This window comes from Amia ocellicauda, chromosome 10, assembly GCF_036373705.1.
Source record: "Amia ocellicauda isolate fAmiCal2 chromosome 10, fAmiCal2.hap1, whole genome shotgun sequence".
NCBI classification, from domain to species: Eukaryota; Metazoa; Chordata; class Actinopteri; order Amiiformes; family Amiidae; genus Amia; species Amia ocellicauda.
In genome coordinates, this window is record NC_089859.1 from 8368086 (window position 1) to 8389094 (window position 21009).

The following is a 21009-nucleotide window of genomic DNA, read 5'->3' on the forward strand; positions in this document are numbered from 1 at the left end:
TGATATGAAGGTCTGCATTAAAACCGCCTAACTGAAGACAGATCGTCTGAAGGGTTTGAATGCAGTCAAGCATTAGTTGGAGGGTGGAGAATGTCCTGTTTACAAAATCCAGGCATTCTCAATGAATGTTTTTGTAAATAGCATGTTCCTATGCTGGACCTTTGGGAGAACACGATGAATTATTGAAGATCAAGGGACAGAATAGGCCAAAAGAAAAATCAAATTCCAACAGTTCAGAAGACCAAATGTATCCGCTTCTCTGTGTTGTATCAGGTGCATGCCTTTCAGGAGAAAAGGGGAGAAACCATGGTTTTATTAAACACCTGTAACTGAACAGTCATTGCTAACAAAACAACAACTAAACATCAACTCCCCCTTAAAACTCAAGGCACACCTACTTTATTTTTGTATTGCGTGGAACACCAATCCCCTTTAATTTGAAAATAAAATATAACATTCAGAGAGAAACCTCAGCCTGATTCACAATTGTTTGATACTGGTAGAAATATATTTATTTATAATAAATGAGACATTTTATTTTAGTTTTTCTTACTTGTGACTTTTTCCTCATGTGCCCAAAACATGTGTGGCACATCTGTGCCTGCCTGATGGCACACTCATAGAAAATCACAGATTTAGGAAATGTCAAGTCTGTACTGTACTGGTTTTTTACTTCCCCCGTACAACTGTGAGTGGACCTTTCAAATCCTGTAGTGTATATATATATATATATATATATATATATATATATATATATATATATATATATCTGAACAGTCAAATATTTGTCACAAGAATAATAGCTGTATACATGAAACCTGCCATGTTCAGTTGGTGTTGACACACTTAACATCACTAACCTGTTAATAAAGGAAAATAAAATGTACTAAGTAACATACAATAGAAAGGCGGTTCTTCAGTATTAAAACAACAACACTGTAGAAGTCCTGTGGGACACTTTTTCCAATGTTAGTTTGAGGTTGAGGATTGATATATGGATAGTATGGGCATGCATGTATTCAAGTAACAGAAACATTACATTGAAAGGTTAATTTGGGAGAATTGCATTTATTTACTTTGAGCTGCTCTTATCCGTTAATAAAGACTTCACCAACTTTAGCCTTTCGGTGTTGATTAGTAGTGAGTTTATATTGTGTAAATTATGGAGTGACTGCCTTTTCCACTATTTCTGTTAAACACTGGGCATGATTCCTGGTTGCAGTTCATCTGTAGGGGTGTCAACAGCCTCAGCCTTTATTAGGAAGTGGGAGGAGACTGAGCTCTTCATTTTGTTACCTTGAGTTCAGCTGTTCAAACAGTTCAAGGAACCGTTTTGTACCTGGGATTTCACTACCATTGCCACTGGTATGGACTTTTCCTTGTCTTTCAATGATCTACTGTGGAAATCCTTTCACATTCACTCGTGTTTAACAGTAAGTGTTGACACTTTTAATTCAGCTGCTAAACTTTCCAGTGTTTTAAGTCTTTTTTGTCTCTTGTGTATGTGGTGTGAAAGGTAATTATGGAGTTGGAGCAAACTTCCATTGGTAAGAGTTTGTGTTTGATTTTCTTGTTTGTGTATTTGAATAGCTGGATGATGCATTTCTTGTATCACTTAATTTGTGTTATTCTTTGTATCTATAGCGGAGTACTTTAAAGTACTTTACCAGGTGGTTTTCTAGACACAGCAGTATCATCAGCCAGCTTTGAACCTCCAGGCCATACGTTCCCCAATATTGTGAGGTGAAGTGAGTGTCAGTGTTATTATCATAGTAATTCCAGAACCAAATTACTGTTCAATATGGTCTTCATTTACATCATATATATATATATATATATATATATATATATATATATATATATATATATATATATATATATATACACACACGCACACACTTACATATGAGTGAAGATAGAGAGATTTAACCTACTGTAATTTAATGGATTGTATTACACAAGATATCAGGAACTTTTTTTATGCTCCAAGTTTAGACCAAAGCTTTGACTGAGTCACTGCTTTGAAGGGTTTCTGTTTGTAACTTGTCTCTCCTCAATGCGAAGGAAGCATCAAGTATTTGGTTTGGAAATTGCATTTGGCAGGTCTGGGGAAATTAAAGTCTGGAGTTAACTGTGTGCAATTGTTCAGTATTCAATTCTGCCTAAATTTGATCCATTTGTAAAATCCTATATATATTAAATTATATTAACTGTTTTAAATTACGTATGTGTGGCCTGCTTAGCTTGCATGCCAAATTGACAAAAACTAGAATAATTTTTTCTAACAAAACATTTTAATGTTATAGCCTGAATGTTATTGATATTAATGTATTTACAGTACCCAAACATATTACAATACCCTTATAGACCTTTCTGCAGCTATCAGAACTGAATATTAGACTCAATACCAAATGCAAAAAGTGCTCTGTGAAGATTTGACCTGCGCTAAATCTCAAACACACTGGCATATCCAAGAAGGAATAAATACATACATTTTATGGGATATATTTAAAATAGGCTATGTTTTAGTCTGTAATACATAGATTTTCTTTATATGCCCTATATGTAATTAAAAAATAAATGGTATAAATTAACCTCACTATATAATTACCACATAAAAATTAAATATATGGAATTCAGATGAATATAAACCATTTATATTAAATATACCCTATATGCCATATCTCAGTGCTTTCCCAGTTTATTTTGTGCCACAGCAGAGCATACATTTTTTCATCATTGGCTTACAAATGTATATTCTTGTCTATTTTATCTCTTTTTCTTTGACTGTGGGGCTTCCACCACATGCTCTGGTTCATAGAAAGAAGCATTTTCTATTATCCCACCTTTCCAAAAGCAAGTGATTCGGGTGCTGTTCAAGCTTGCCCTGAATATGCCTTGCTATTGCAAATATGCATGTTTTATGAGAGCTTTTGTTGAATCAAATTCAGAGGATACATACTCTGAAGTGCCTGTAGAGGGCACCACAGTCAATGCTTCTCAGTTTTTGAGACCTTAGGTCTCATTTTATGAAAGGCATGTTGACTATGCAGATGCTGCAGCTCCAGACTATAGGTCCAGACTATACAAGGCATTCAAAAAAAAAATTGTCTAATCTGCTTCAATGAAAGCACTGCACTGATTTATTTCTGTTATCATTACTTTAATTGTAAAGTTCAGAATTGAAATATTCTCACATTACACATTCATTTTTTATTAGGTCTAAGCATGTCAGTCTTGGTCAAAGTCAATAAAATGTGTTAAGGCTATTTAACATTAAAAAAAAATACAGAAATGTATACCTTTGATATGATGTAGACAAAATAGCTACATATTCCAATCAGTTTTGAGAACTTGGGTATCATCACAATGCACTTTCCCAATAAAATAAAAAATAATTCCCCATGGCAATTTATTTTTTCTAACAAAACATTTTAATGCTACATCCTGAATGTTATTGATATTAATGCATATATAGTACCCAAACATATTACAATTATCATCACCCAAAACACACATTTTCCAGTTTTCCCAGTTGCTTTTATGAATATAAATATGCCTCTCAGTTTTCTGCATGCAATCCCTGGATGACTTTCAATCAGGATATCCAAGATATATATTTTTCCAGGATATTCAAGATATTGTTTTCCCTATTCTGTTTTGTGATTGTTTTTAGTACTATTCTACTACCTCTACAATATAAGTAAATATTTTAATATGTCAGGGCCATGGATATTTCCAATCATAATCATGATAATCTTCCCAGAATCAGGTTGTAAGTTTGCCTTTTCATAAATTTTAGATAAATTTAGTTAAATGCAGCACAATTCTTCATGGGGTGATCCTGCTAGAGTTACAGAGAAGCTTGGAGTGTCATTTCTACACCAATAATCCTGTGGCTGAATGTCACAAAGAACACAAGCAGTTTTACCGGCATTACCTGTGAGTCACAGGAATGGGTGTGACATATTACTCCATGCGTCTGAGTGTCTTTATACATTTCAACACCATTTCCAGTTTGACAATTCCTTGCAAGCCTATAGGGCATTTCAAAGCTGTGAAACTCCTGTGCAAACTGCCACAAAAGTCACTCAATGAGAATATTACCAACACTGTAAGGCTACCAGTATGAACTGCAGCACCACAGCTCCTCTAATGTTATATTTTGCCATAACAGGTTACCGGCGGAGAAAAGAAAACTGTCACTCTCTTGGACAGGGAGGTACATTATTCCTTTCCTTCTTTTTGTTTGCACTTGAAATTGGTAGTAGCTGCAATATGGACTGTTGTACTAAATCTGTTCAGGGAATTGATTGCTCCTGTTCATGGAAATTGTGAATAACAGTAAAAGTATTTATGCTGATGCCAACACAAATATATTTAGAATCTTGATTTGGATTAGCCTGAATACTGAATGATGTTCATTTTTTATATTCATTGGGTTTGTGCTTGCCTGCTTTGAAAATTGCAATTTTGTTATGTTTTTTATATTAAGTGATGAACAGAGAACATATGATTATGTTCTTGTTTTTGTTTTGTATGGTATGGGCATGGTGAAAAATGAGCCACAGTAATTTAATTCACTAGAGAATCTTTCAGTTTCTGTCAATTATTATAATGCCTTCCACATCTTTAGAAGAAAAAAAAATCTTCCATACTACTTTTTCAGGAAACTTAGAAAAGTACTCTTCTTTCACCTCTCTATTTTTTCATCTTTCAGTGCCTCTCATTTTGTTTGTCTTTTAATTTGTAAATATACAATCAGATGTAGATTTGATTTATATATTGCAGATGTAATTTATTAGCACAGCTGAATTAAAATTAATTGTGACATATTACATGGGCCATCTAGTAGTGTAGTGTTGTGTATTAAGCAATATACTGTAGTTAAGCTTTATAAAGAAGCCAATGGAGGTAGGGGCTAATTAGATTGAGGGAGAGTATGATATAGGCCTAGCCTATATTTCACTGCTTTGCACTTGCTATTCTTTACTAACATGACAGGATTTATCTTCAGAGCAGCAATGATATCTATTAGTTATGATAATGTTAATACATTTGCAAAGCTTTTAATCCTACTGGCTACTGGGGAAAATTGTACAAATGCATGGTAGCACCATGTCAGAATTCCTCTGGACTTGTGTGTCCCCGTGTGAGCTCAATTATGTGCCAAGGGATTTTGAGAGATGGAAGCCAGGTGGTATGAGCTGGTTTTACATATATATTAAATATGATGTTTTCCCACGATGTAGTAGGAAATGGGCGAGGCTGCAGGTTGCAAGTCAAAATGGGTTTACATCTGTGAAGCTACAGCTGGGTAATAATGAGAAGCCTTATCTGATCTCAGTTTTTTTTCTCTCAAGTTCCAGTAATGTTATTTCAGTAATGCTTTTACTTTTTCTGAAAAGGCATTTCTTTCTATAATAATAAAAATATTACTTACATCAGACTTTACTGTAATCACAAATGTTTAGGCTGCAGAGTAAGGTGTTCTGGGGGAGAAATTTATCATTTATGTTGTTTTCATTATCTAGGTATTATTAATTGAGGGAAAATCTGAAGTAATTCCTGTTCAGTTTTCTGGGAAGCCAAGTTTCATAGATAAAAACTGGCAACATTTGATTTTCCATTCCTGGTGACATCTGACTGAAGGCATTGGGATTTTTATTTTTCCACATGCTGGATTTCTGTCTTTCTCTATCAGATTCCTTAAAGATTTATATAAAAAAGAAGAGGGACTCGAAATGCAAAATGTGCTAATGAGCTGAAAGCCACTGTCACTGCAAACCCGGTGCGGTATGACCAGGATGACTTGGAACTGTAGACGCATTCTTGCATCTGGAATGAGTTTAAATTCCGACCCTCTTTTCAATGGAAGACAAGACAGACAACTCTCTGGAGGACAGCATTACTCACCTAAAAGAGATTTGTGTCTCCAGATCCAAATTGTGTCTGATTTAGAAGATGTGGCATTATTCATTATTTACAGGTTGCTGTTTTCCTGACAAATCATCATTCAAAAAACATATACTAGGTCTACTGGGTCACTTAGCGACTCTGTAATGGCACCATTATATACAATTACATTATGTATTATTCATAATAATACTAGTAATTAATTCATTAGCAGATTCCCAATTACACACATGTGGAAAGTGGTGTTGACTCCAATGATTTATTAGAGGCCTGGAATACATAGACTGTACAACCAAGAGTAGGCAACAAGCCCCATCATTTATTTTTCAGGTGTGTTTAATCAGTTTAAAGTCACTTCTATCAAGTAAGTTAATGATGATAATGTAAATAAATAAGCATGATCCAACATAATGATTGTGACAGTATGACAAAATAAAACTATAAGTAAACACAGCCAAACTTCTGACATTCCTACTCCTTGTAATAGGTGTAGAATAAGTTCTATTTCTGTTTTAAAAAGATAACATGTCAAAATAAGTAGCTACACATCTGAAACCCTAGCTATAAAATGCATTACTGAAAAGTTTACAATTACAAAATATAAATAAAGAGAGAAAAAAGTTTAAGATTTTAAGACACTGAAAAATGAATTTGGAAAATTGTTTACAGTTTCCGTTAAACTGTTGTTATGTCTATGTTTAGTGACTCATTCTTTCAGTTTACAACATTTAATTCAAGGTTGTATTTGTTGGTGTGAATGTTGGGTTAAACATCAAAAGCTATCTACTGGAGGCTGCTACTAGATAGATTTGTCCTACATCATTTATGTTTTAGGAAGGGAATTACTACACAGTATATACAGAGTCCTGAGTAATTCAGAAATACAATGAGTCTAAAGTTCAAGTTGATTCGTTATATTACGAAGTTCCTGTCTGCGCATTCAAACAAATGGAATCAACTTCAAGCCTTTTGTTTTACATAATATAAATAAATAAACCCACTGCCTACTTGATAACTGCATTTGCATTTATGATGTCTGGTTTCTGTGACTCATTTGCCTTATCAGCATTTTCTTTTCTTTTTTGTAACTGTTCATGTTTTAATAAGACGAGACTGATCCTAAAATTAGCAGGGTGGAAGATTGTAAGCTTGGATGTTTTACAAATGTAATACCTGGCTACAGCTTAGTCTGTACTTTCTCAGATGGCAGTTTGCTAGTGAAAAGCAAACCCTCACTTTATCAAATAACACACTCAAATGAACCAGGCCTGTAGGAACCTGTAGGAACTTGTAGGAACTCAATTTTCAAACCTACATCAAAGAACTTTCACAATGTCTCGACCCTTTTGTATTATTTTGTGTACATTGTGTCTTATCTCAGACAACAAATCTGCAGAACTGTGCCCAGAAAGACCAGGCCCCCATAGGAACTAGATATTATTTACCTATTAAAAAGAAGGAAAGCCCCCACATTCTTGGCTTACATAGACTGCTTCTATACAGCTCATTGAAAGTAGACTGTAGGGTAAAGCAACTAGGAAATACAAGACAATCTCATGAAGGCTGTGATTGGATGTGCCCCCCTCCTTCCACTAAGCAGCATGTTTACTTGAAGTTTGCTCTTGGCAGAGAACTCACTCTGTGATTTACTTTAGTGGCTTCCAGATGGAGAGAGCAGATCACTTGAAAGCCCCAGTCTTGTGGTAGAACTGTCTGCTGTGTTCAACCAAGTAGCTAATACTGGATCAGACCTAATCTATTTAATTTATTCTGCTCTCCAAAAGACCAGTGTCCTTTGCATTTTGCACTCATCTTTAAGAAGCTCCTCAGATACTTGAAGGTAAAACATTTTTTCACTCCTTTTCTGTGCTGTGCTGTGTGACTTTTGTGGTAGTTTGCTGTTGCTGTGGATGACAAAAGCTTTTGCAACAGCAGCATGAAGCTTTCACAGCAGCCACTGCATTACTGCTTATCAAGAATGGATCTCAGCTTAGCTTGGTGGATTAAATATGCATAAGCTGTATGTTTTTATGAACTGATTTTCAGTTGCTTAGACTATTGAACATATTCTGTTGACATGAGTACCTCTAACTGGAATGAAGGAATTTCAATTTAGTGGTTTCAAAATATATATGGAAATAGATTTTATCCTGAAATCATGCTTTTCACAGAAATTCTGGAAATCGATCCTTTCAGTTAATTAGGCCAATTGCCAATTTTAACCTAATGTGATTTGTAAGCAACAGCATTGAAATTGTTCTCTATAATTCAGCTGGTTTCTTAGAAATGCTGAGCGATTTTAATGTCTCCCCTGACATTGAAGCTAATGAATCTTAATACCTTAACTGGCAGGCAGTCTATGGTTGCTAAGTTGGTGTAGTGGCATTTTAGATTTTTTGGGGACTGTGTTGTATATCCACATGATGCTGTGGTTATTGTTGTTGTCATTCTGAACATGTGTTAGTTATTTGCAGTAGTTTGCAATAGTTATATGTAGGAGCTTTCAGACACTATGGTGCAGATAGGGGGACCTAGCAATACATTTTTTATTTTAGACATGAAAAGCAAAGACAAAGACAATGCATTGGTGATGGCAGTTGTCACACTGGGTTCCTTCAGAATAACTGTTGTCTAATCAGTAACAGCAGGGAGGCGTGTAGAGAGAAAGTTCTGTTTATTCTTGACTTTAATATGTTTCAGCAGTAAATTCTAGACAGAAAAGTAACACAACCGTGATAGAATAATTTAAGAAGGACATCTGGTAGCTGTCAAATATATGTTTATTTATAAACAGTCATATCAAAAGGCTCCAGGTTACAATCTGCTTTCAATTAGTGACTCATAGCTGGGTGCATATAGCCCCCTTCATATAGGAAAAATGAAGAGGTAAAGTGGATAACATTGAAGGGGAATAAAATGGTAAGCAGACAAGGTTAATGTAACTGTAAAACACCACTTAAGGAGAGAGAGGGGGAAAAAGCATTGGATTGCTCTTCATACCTCTCTACATAATTTCCAGACTTCCAAGACAGATTTTGGCTCACAACTAAACCACAAACACATTAACAACTCATACAAGGAAAGAGTTTTCACATCTGTCATGGGATTGGGATAATCTACTTTGTGACCTTTCTAATAATATTCTATTAATAATCTGATTCTCAAAGAACTGTGAGTGAGTGACAGATGGCCATATTGCATTGGTAACCATTCGGTTTTTCTCTACTTTATGATTTGCCATTGTGCAGATGTAGCATTATGTTCAGGTTAGTTTGGATAGAAATTTAACTCTCAGGCCATATTCTTAATTTCTGCCATTCAGAAAACAAACTAAAAAGGAACAAAACATTAAAACAATAACATTCCCAAGTGCCCAAATATAAAGCCTGAAGTTCTTTCTGCTCCATCACTTGATATTTAAGTTTATTATGTTCATTCTGCTTTTTGAGACACTAGTTTAAGCCTAGTGGTCAAATTGTACACATATACATATTAAAAAGAAAATTCAAGTTGCAAAACTATAGCACAGTTTTCACAGGTGAGACTGTTGCAACAACACATGAAAACAGCTCAGATTGTTTCAGTTCATACCTGAAAAAAAAAGGACTTATGGCTAATCCAACCCCAATATAATATTACTTGCGTCTCAGTTACCCGGTTTGTTTCTATTTTCCATTCTGCTAATGCGCTTCAAGATCCTGCAGTGCATGTATAGAAAGCATTCAGCCTGCATAGTAATCATGTATCTTTCAATAAAGTTAATATGTTACTAAACATTTTTCAATTAGAGTTCAAACATCAGTAACCATATATAGCAGTTAATTTATTTAGTCTCCAACATTTAACAGTCTTAGAAAAAAAAGAAATAATAAAAAAAAAAAAAAAAAAAAAATATATATATATATATATATATATATAATGCAAATAGACCTGGCCACTCTATGTGACTTATATGTCACACTTGCCTAAACCCCACCATAGTGAAATCTGTAGCTATGTTCAATAAACTCTGTTAGTTTAAAAAAATACCCTTCAAACAAAGCAAATGTGGAAAGGTTCTCTGTAGTTAAATCTCAGTGCAAATCTTACTTCTGAGCATTTGATGTTACAGAACAATGATTTTGAAAGGATTTGGCATTTTTTGTTCTATCAAAAGTTGCAGAACAAAAACACTTTTGTCACAATAGTTGCTGCGAGAAAGAAACAAAACCATCAGGTTTCCAGTATTTTGTCACAGTTCATGAGTTTCTTACTTCAGCATATCGTATTTGAAGAAGTGATCTCTAAGATTATCCAGAAAGAGATTTCTCTAGTGCATCATCTGTTATCAGCTTTATTATGGGAATAAACACCTTCTGTGAAGTTCTAGCAACGGCATTTGTTAAATAAATAAATACATAAATAAATATGATGCACTAATTAAATATGTAGAAATAACTTTTATGAACATTTGGAAGAGGACGCACAACCAAAAGTAACAGAGACTTGAAAAGGAAAAAAAGAAAGCTGCACACTGTTCAAGCACTCCAAAAGGCAAAAAAGAAGAAACCCACCAACGTTTTGGCTAAGAAGCCTTCATCGGTGATGTTATAATGTTATAATTTGTACATTTTCCTATGTCTTATGATACAATGATGATAAAAGCACAAGTTCAAAATTACTACTAGAAAATTTCCAATAGGAAAAGGAAATGGCTCATGTTTAAAACTGGTATAATCACACCCAATGTATTTTTGTACTTTTTCCAGTCTTATAATAGAATCCTTTAAAAAAAGTTTTTTGACGAAAAGTACCTACATGTTAAAAGTATGTAAAATACCCCAAAAGTACACTGAGTCTCATGTTAAAAATAAGTATAGTCACATCCAATATAAATTAAGTTTTGTAAACTGTTTTTTAAACTGAATTCAACACAAGTCCTAAATATATCCCTAAAACATAGGGTCAACTCTAATATAATACATTTAATATATACTATATTACAATACTGATACTGCTTACTCCAAAACCAGGCAGTATGTCACTGTGGCAACAATATAATTATATTTTATAGAACTGTATTTATTACCATTTCAGTCTTATTATACAATGATGATTAAAATAACAACTAGTTCATTTGCAAGGAAAGTACCTAAAACATTAAAAGTACATTAACTGAAATGGAAAATAAGAGTTTGAAGCTCACCAATTGTATTTGTCACACCTAATGTAATTTTGGAGAATTTCAAATACATATCCTAACAATTTTCCTATAGAAACTGCATTATTATTGATGGGAATTATAGTATTTAATCATTTAATTTCATATGGATATATTTAGGCACTTTACAACTGTAGATGTAATGCTGTAAAGTCTACAATTACATGAATCATTGCAGTCTTGAGAAAACAAGATCAAAGCAAATGTTTCCTGCATTTACTTTGCTTTCAAAGCAATATATAATGGCTTTGTGATACTGGATCTTCTGTGCATAAATCAAATTGGTCTTTGCAAGAAATAAATTCTTATGTCTTTAGGCATACAAGCAAACGCACACATACAGATGCATAGTCAACATCGAGACATGGCTTAGGAGGAAATAAACAACACATGTTTTATATCTGCCCATTCTTGTCTTTTTTGTGTTACTGGACAGAAATCAAATTTGGTTTATAAAGCCTACAATGGTCCTGATATCAAATGATGTTGTGTTGAAACCTGAAGTATTTTCTATGAAGAACACACATTTATTGAAATGTAAAACGATATTGAGGGTGGGTGCAGCAATAAAACTGGCTAAATACCCATAACTAGATTTTACTAATTAAGGCTAGCACACTGTATTCTTACTTTTAGTGCTTTTTCAAATATGCTTCATTAGAATGCTTTCATGGTGCAAACTTCACTTACATGTGTTTTTGAAGCTTATAGGTCATTGGTACTTTCTTTACCTTCTCCAGATAATATTGTTTTCATTGCTCTGTTTTCATTCTTTTATTATCATGAGTCTTACCAGTGCAAAACAGACAGACATCCATATACCAGAAAGATGCTGCAAATGTAGTAGGATTAATATGAAGCCTAGTTTCAAGTGTAGACACTGTACATTTATAGGTCTGAAATGCCATTAACGTAAATCACCTTTAAACATCACAGCCAACTGTAAATATTGTCATTTGTTGTAAAGGTGTCCGTATACCATTTTCATCACATAAGAAACATGTGGCCTTTACCCTTGACAAAATTCAGAGATAAAATGGCACAGTTAATGTTGAAGCAGTAAACATGGAAGGTAAGAATGTCAACAATAAACCTTTTGCTGAGAACTGGGATTAAGTCCAGGCTAATGGTATAATGCCTGGGGCAAAAGTTTTTGAAATGACGATACATACTTTGTTGGCTGCTTTTCCATTTTATAAATCTCACTTAGTGAGCTTCATTAAACAGTATGTTTGGGATTTATATGGATACCAATAGTTACCTAGTCCAACAAAGGTATACACCACTCTGATCAGAGAGGTTCACTGGTGAAGGACTTGAAAAAACACCAGGCAGATGCTTGCTTTTTCATATTTCATACTGCTTATAATCACGTAAATGAGCTAATGTTCCTGCAAGTGTTTCAATATCCCGAATGTTCCCAGTTTGTTTCAAGTTCCAATTTATTTAATGGATTTAGATTTTTATCAGTTTACTCCTTAATTTAAACAGAGGAGCGTGTCAGCACAATACCCAACACATAATGAATAAGACCTTCACACTCTCGTAAGCAATAGCACAGAAAAGGCAATCCACGCTGTGCTAAATGCACATTTCATCAAATTGCCAAGTTTGAAAATAGTCCTGATTTTCACTGCAATAGGAGACCATGTTTTCCCCTGCTGTTGTTTATTTAGGGAAGATATGAAAACTAACTTCCAGCAAAGCTTCCAGCGAACCAAAACAAACCTGAATCCACTGCGACTCTGTGATTCTAAGCTTTTAGTTTCAGGAACTGGACCCTCTAGCATGATCTAAAATAATGTAGCAAAGTCTACAGGAAAACAGGAAATAGGCTACAGACAGTTTGACTGATTAAAGACAGATATTTGGTAGGAAACCTACAACTGATGAAGTAATAAATGCTATAATGTGCCCTTTTCAACTGATACTCTGTGGAATGCTTTTCCTCATGGTATTAGGGTTCAGGGGTTGTCCATCAAACAGCCCCTGAATTGATTGGATATTTATTTTGGATAGAAACCAAGCTGCAAGCAACAAACCCTTCTTAGGGCTAGTGTATTGAAGTATATCTCATTACCAGCAGATACCCCCTGTTTACAACGCCACTGTACTCACCATTTGAATCAGATGCAAGACATAAACAATGGAGAAACAAGAGAATGACGGATTGGAGCAGCTTGTTTTTACAGTAGTGTGAGGGCTTAATCATTTCAAGACTGCAGCAGCTTCTGCACTAGGTCAACTACAAACACTCCAGTTGGGAAATTGTATTATATCTGATAAAGTGCTTCTGAGTTCCTTCTGGGCACAATTAAAGTCTTGACACAGTGGATGGAGAGTCACACCTTGATCTTGTGCTGTACGATTTTAGGCTTTGTTCACGGCTACAGAGATCTCCGTGTCATCAGCAATCATCACCTTAATTTGCAATCCTGCAATCTTTTCTACACATGCTGTGTCTCTTAACCAAGGTTGGGATGCATTAAAGTAACTGTTGTTTTGTGCAATTTCTTGTCAAAGATCGGACGCGAGATGGAAGGATAGGAGGGAAAGGGAAGGTTTTGCGGCAGCCCCACGCGTCTAGTATCCAATACACAAATGGGCTCTTTCCTGGCTCAGAGGCAGTGGGGAGCATGCATGCATCAGTTCAGATGAAGAAGAATTTAAAGGTAGGATATGCTGTGGTGTGGCAATAATGGTTCCTTGTGTACAAAGTCCTCTACCCAGGAGCAAATATAATGGCACAGAGAAATCTAAATAACTAACAAAGTGTCTGTGATAAGAAAGGGCAATAAAAACTACCGAACTACAGAATTCTATTGAGGAAACCGTTATTATCTCCTATTACCTCAATGAACTGCACCAGAAACAAGGCTTTCATCTGATACCGTGGATATGCTGGATTTAGGTGTTTGATATATCATCCAACTCTGCACTTAAGGGAATAAAGTTCTTAGCCCCCTGATCTCTGAGACTTGATGTGCTATCTCAGAAGTTTCAGTCGTTTAATTACTTCACAATCTGCGCTGGCAGATTAGGTCCACTAATAAGATAGGGTCGTTTCTATGGTTTTATTGAGTGTAGGACAAAAGGGCACCTTTAGTAGCTGTGGCATTCATCACAGTTGGCACTGAGTGGCATTCATACATTTTTATAAAAGTGGTTCATAAAGAGTCTAGATTTTGAGTTAATACTGGCTTGCAGATGGTTGCTGATGACACCAAAATGAGTCTGCTGGTAGACACATCAGAGACTGTGCTAGATTAAGGAGACCATGTGCAATTTAAGGAGGTATTATTACACAGGCGAGTCTTTTGCATTGGTCTCAACTGTCAGAGGAATACCAGAGTCTTTGCAGATTAATTTATTGCTTTTTCATCTGCATGTTTTCCAGGGTGAACATAGGTGGACTACCATGTTTGGACAGAGTGTCAAACTGCTGCCGGTTCCTATTCAGAGTCTTTCTGAGCTGGAGAGGGCTAGGCTACAGGAAGTGGCTTTCTACCATCTGGAAGAACGAGAGCTGGATTGCAAGATTAGCATTCCCAAAGGTAACATCTTACTTTGTATTCCACTCAGGAAGTTATAATTTTACATTTGCATGCTTCATTGGTATGCTCAAGGCAACTTGTCAATGCTCAGAGTTTCTGACTTGTAACATGTCTTTGGCTGGGGAGGAGGGTTCTACCAATCCATGTTAAATTGTCTACGAATTGCCTAGAAGTACACATTCTCACATAGATGAGTTTATTGATTTATGTAGTGGAGGCTAGTTGTGAATGTAATTTATGTCGATATTGTGAGGCATTACCAATGATTTTCACTCTAGGTTTACTGCTATCAAGGAAGTGAAGTAGACCTAATACAGAAGTCCTTTCAGACGACAGTTTATGTTACAATTATATCTGACCTAAGGTGTCAGCTGCGTTGGACAAAGCTGAAAAGGCCAATTCAAACATGTTGTGAAAGACGAATGGTAATAAAAATAAAGCTGTTGTAAAGTCCATTATCAAATAAACAAGCTGATAAGCCTCACAGTGCATGTATAAAGCTTAACTGCAGTGCCACATAGATACACATGGATATATTTAATGTGATAAGGGGCATGTAAGGTAAGATTTTAGTCGTGTGCTGCTCTTTATCAGCCACTGATATGATGTACTTTTATTCAAAATATGAACCAGTGGTAGGCAAACTTGAACTTGGTATGAATAAGTTATGAATCATAATGAAAACATGTACTATAAGTACATGCAATCCAATGTATTTCAGGTCATTGTCCTGTATTTACAATACACACATTTGTTATGATACCAGTGCTCAATACACACTATTGTTTTTTTGAAGATGAGAAGGTTCCTGACCTTACATTATTGTTTATTTTCTGCAGATTTCCACTTTCTCCCTAACAAAAGCATTAAGCAATACCAACTTTTTGTGAGAAAGGGGGCTGCCAAAAGCTTAATGTGTCACAGCTTGGTTTGAGTGGATGTCAATGACATTTAAAAAATGGGATCTTACATATCTCTCTGGCATTTTGGAAATGGCAATGAGAGATGAAAATTGAACAGTGTCTTGATTCGCATAAAATCTAATTTAAAAAGGGAAACAAATGTGCAGACAAACTATTATATTATTTCTTCTGGCAAAAGAAAAAAAGGAAATATGACATAACTAAAAAACATTAATTATAATAAGGATGTGGTTTGTTTCTTTATTGCTGTTCTGGAAAATTAATAAAAGCCTGAAATCAGCTTGTACTTTGATAAGTTTCTCTTTTCAACAAAAGCAAAAGGGAGTTGTACAATAGTGCTTACATGGGATTACCAGGAAAATGCTCCTCATCAACTGTGATCTAATGCAATAAGGTCAGTAAAGTTTGTGGGAAAATTTACTTATGAAACTCATGAGTAGTCATGTACTCTTTTTGTGTATACTGGATTTGCTTAATCGTTATTATTTAATGCTTCTTCCTTGTGCTTGTGCATGGACTGCGTTGTGTTATTGTGTGTGCCCTTCCATTTAAAAATGCACTTTTGCATTTATTTATAAATCCAGACTGGCTTCTGATATTTTAACAACACATTCCAGTTGAACTGCATAGCTTTGTTTTTAAATGTACATGCAGTGGATGATATCTCCTAACGCAAATGTTAAAGGAAGTTTTTTTGTTTGTTTGCCGTTAACAAGAACGTGACCCTCTCTTTTTACTCAAAACTTAGCTGGGAACATACAACAATGTATTTCTTGTACTTTCCAGTGTCACACATTTGTCAGTAACCATTTTAGGGCAATTGAGTGTAAGCTGAATTTCTATAGATGGCACAAATATTAGCATTACAGATATTCTTGCACCTTCCAAATGAGAGATTCTACTAAACCCTTAATAGAACACCACTTCTATCAGGCATACATGTTAACAATGTGTCTGGAGGGGTTAATTTCCCACCATAATCTTGTTGAGTGTCAAATACTAGAATAAAGGAAGATCCATAAACTAATTTAATTTAAAAGTGGATTTGTCACTTCACTAGCCATTCCCTCATCCTTATAAAGTTGTTATTCTCATTTCTTAATGCATTTCCAGAGTTATGTTACTTCACTGTATCAATAAAACTCTACTAACAATACAATTAAGAATATAACCACTGAATGAAATGATTTACCCCTCCTCCCCACAACCACAACATGAACTTGACTTTGTTAGGTCACCAACAGTTTTTAAACTATTTTTAAACATATTTGAAATCCACTACATAAACTGACTAAGACAAAAATGTCTTATAGGCAGATATGATTTGGAGACACCACAAACTGATAGCAACTTTCAGCCTACTTATTTTGAAGTCAGTTTCTAAACAAACAAGTAAAAAATGCATCTATAGTAACAATTTAGTTTCTTGTTTTTTTATGATAGGGAATCCTAGGATATATTCTACGATATAAATTATCCATGTTTTCCAGAAGAAGACTCAAATCTGACCACAGGAAAACTTCTGAACGGAACTATGGACCTATAGCCAGTGTATGAGGAGAAATAAGGAAATGCAATGAATGAGACTTGATTTACTTTCACATCACAAAGAAACATTCAGACCCACTGCCTTGGTTAAGCCCAGTATTGACCAGACAAGTTATATTCACCTCCTTCATTCAGCGTCTTAGATACCTTCTCCAGGTAGTACCACCAGATCAAAAGAAGATCCAACTCCAAGGTCAAAAAGTCTGATCTAAGTTCCCTTTAATCTCTTAAAATCTCTTGAAATTAGACACTGAAAAAAAAAAACCTTCATTACCTGAGGAGACAACAACTGTGAAATAGTTTGTGTGTGTGTGTGTGTGTATTTCCAGTTCCCAGAAAAACTAAGCCACAGCTCAGAAGTTCAAACATGAATGCTTCACTTGAACTAAATGCAAACGCCACTGAACACTGCTGGCGAATCTGTTCTGAGTATCTGCTGATGCTGTAGCACTTGGGGGGGGTGCTTTAAATAAACTTTTAATTTCCGGCAGTCATGGGAATATGACCTCGCCTAAGCCTCTCTTTCTCCATAGGGGTCGGTTGCTCTGTTTGTGAGTGCTTTGTGTTGTTATCCTTTAAGTCGCTCTCAGAATGTGGCACATCTGGCCTGGTGCTGGAAGTAAAACTAGAACCCCCCCCCCACAATCTGGCTCATTTACAGAAAACAATGTAACCTGAAATAGCAGCCCTAGAGAATAGTAAGGAAGGAGCTACACTCAAAAGAAATTAAACCACTTTAGGGGGCTTACCGAAAAAAAGGGCAGTTTCAGCAGTATGTCTGGCTTTACACATTCATTTTAGTTTATTTGAATTTCCTACAACATTATTGAGAAATTTAAGAAACTAAAGATGTTAATAGACGTGTTTAGTCCCAGTGAAATACTATACCAGAACATAAAACTATCAGTTGTATAAAGCTATTTAATAAATGTGTTTGTGTTTGAGTGTAACATTTGCTATTGCAACATGGTGTCTGCGTTGCCACAGGTGCCCCAAATGTATTCCAAGAGCAGTTAGAGCTTGCACATTGCAAAATGATTATCACCTTTCAACACACTCTTATTTAATGTAGAAACACGTATGAAGACCTGTCTTATCCAGGGCAAGCAATTATCCTGATCATTACGGATTTTTACCACGGGATGAATGCATTGTTGGCATGGCAGGTGGTGTTGCTAACATGGTTTTGGATAGACACATTTTTGTAGGTATAAGATTATTCAATGAGTTTTAAAAATAATATAGAAACCTATATGCCATTTTCATATGGGCACAGACAGACCAACAACAGACTGATAGTAATAGATGGTAAATAGGAATTTTACGGACTTTTAACTGATCTTGGCAACAACAGAGTATTCAAATGCACTGTGTTCAAAGTGGTCACTACAAATGATTGAACTCGATTTTATTTCAAAATATTGGTCTGTTATTCGCAATTTTTTTCCAGTGTAACCTGTTTTGTTCATTTGATGGAAAGGTAAACAACCTCACTCCATCTTTAAAAAAAATGTTCACATATTGGCAAACCGTTTTTGTATCTGAACCAATGTCACCGATTACTTGTTTCTACATGGAGTTTATAGCGTGGAACACACACTCGAAGAGGCATGATACCATGGATCAGTGGTTTTCAACCCGTGTGCAGCGGCATATGACAAATTATGTAATTTTTTTTGTCAACTTCATAAATCTTTTATCAAATCAAACTTATTCAAAGTTATGAAAATGTAACATTTAAACATTTACTGTAGACTTTTTAAAATTATATATCCAACTGAAGTCGATTTCTAAACGGAAAGGAAGGGAGAACTGCGGCAGTCGGTTCGAGCTGGTTGTGACTGAATGCGCACCTGCGCTGAGTTGCAGTGCTATCAGTGGTACTGAAACGCAATTGATTAAATGGACGGATGTTGAATTCGTTTTTATTATCTTGCACTCTGCTTGTCCTTTTTCTAGGTTGGACTTGTGGACGAAATTGATTTTATAAATAATATGTTTGTCCTTGCCCTTTTGGTAGGCTTATTTATTTGATATGAAACTGCTTAAATTAACTGTGGATATACACCGATCAGCCATAACATTATGACCACCTGCCTAATATTGTATAGGTCCCCCTTTTGCCACCAAAACGGCCCTGACCCGTCGAGGCATGGACTCCACTAGACCTCTGAAGGTGTGCTGTGGTATCTGGCACAAAGATGTTAGCAACAGATTCTTTAAGTCCTGTAAGTTGCGAGGTGGGGCCTCCATGGATCGGACTTGTTTGTCCAGCGCATCCCACAGATGCTCGTTTGGATTAAGATCTGGGGAATTTGGAGGCCAAGTCAACACCTTGAACTCGTGATTCATCAGACCAGGCCACCTTCTTCCATTGCTCCGTGGTCCAGTTCTGATGCTCATGTGCCCATTGTAGGCGCTTTCGGCAGTGGACAGGGTTCAGCATGGGCGCCCTGACTGGTCTGCGGCTACGCAGCCCCATACGCAACAAACTGCGATGCACTGTGTGTTCTGACACCTTTCTATCAGAACCAGCATTCACTTTTTCAGCAATTTGAGCTACAGTAGCTCGTCTGTTGGATCGGACCACATGGGCCAGCCTTCGCTCCCCACGAGCATCAATGGGCCTTGGCAGCCCATGATCCTGTTGCCAGTTCACTGCTTATCCTTCCTTGGACCACTTTTGATAGGTACTGACCACTGCAGACCGGGAACACCCCACAAGAGCTGCAGGTTTGGAGATGCTCTGATCCAGTCGTCTAGCCATCACAATTTGGCCCTTGTCAAAGTCGCTCAGATCCTTACGCTTGCCCATTTTTCCTGCTTCTAACACATCAACTTTGAGGACATAATGTTCACTTGCTGCCTAATATATCCCACCCACTGACAGGTGCTAACAGGAGATTAACAGTGTTATTCACTTCACCTGTCAGTGGTCATAATGTTATGGCTGATCGGTGTATGTTTATCGTACTCAGCTCAGGTGTGCATTCAGTCCACAAACAAAACATTTCAGTTGCGAAACGTTTAATCAAATAGAATAAAACAGAGAGGATGGCATGTTTGATCCATGTGCTATTGTTTTTCAACAATTGTAATGCCCTTTGTTATGTTTAACCACTTAGTTGAATTAACTTATGTTATAAGATATTGTGAACTGAACATATTTTGCTGTTAATTTTATATTTACTGTGAATAGTTTTTAGTGTCTGGTCTTTGTCTGCCTGCACTAAATAAATGATTTGTATTATGTAATTTTTTATTATGTCTGTCTATTTTTTCACCATACCACTAAAGGCCCCTCCTTGCACATCACACATTTACCTTTTTAATTACTCATATTTTAAAACACCATGTGCACGTGATAATAGTTTTATCAACCCATTGCCATTCAGGTAAGACAATACCTAGAAATTTTTTTTTTTTTTTTCATGTTGGTGTGCCGCAAGGTTTTTGGTCTTGGCAAAGTGTGCCGTGGCATTAAAAAGGTTGGGAACCACTGCCATAGATATCAGTTTATAGAGTGCTTGCCTGTATTTTGTAATATGAATATTTATGAGTAGGTTTTGCCATGAATTTGACATTTAAGCATGAAATGGCGCATGTGTTCAAACATAAAAACATAATTAGAAATACTTTTACATTTAGAAAGAGCGAGCAATTTAACCTTCAACACATGAAGAAATTGTTTAATAGCAACTAGAAAATAACACTTGAAATAATAAAATAATGTAGGCCTACTACTTTCTTCCCTTATTATAATTTGCCACAATAACTGCAGTAATGTTTTCCCCCATGGTTATACCACATATTTACTTTGCTTTTACATGTTTTTCAATCATTTTTATCATGGTTTAATATACTTCTG

The 21009-nt window shown here is 35.7% G+C and overlaps 1 protein-coding gene across 8 annotated transcripts in view; it reads left to right on the plus strand.

The window, feature by feature from the left end:
* arhgap36 (Rho GTPase activating protein 36) overlaps positions 1 to 21009 on the plus strand; it is a 36595-nt gene that overhangs the window by 3518 nt on the left and 12068 nt on the right. The window contains exons 1-4 of one of the 8 annotated variants that reach the window (XM_066714872.1): positions 1323 to 1433; positions 4178 to 4222; positions 13640 to 13788; positions 14514 to 14670. In XM_066714872.1, coding sequence (XP_066570969.1) covers positions 13753 to 13788; positions 14514 to 14670 — 193 coding nt within the window. In that variant the 5' untranslated portion in view covers positions 1323 to 1433; positions 4178 to 4222; positions 13640 to 13752. Of the gene's footprint in view, positions 1 to 1304; positions 1434 to 4075; positions 4223 to 7543; positions 7757 to 13639; positions 13789 to 14513; positions 14671 to 21009 lie in introns of those variants that run through there. The other 7 variants (XM_066714871.1, XM_066714866.1, XM_066714869.1 and 4 more) reach the window with 7 other exon arrangements.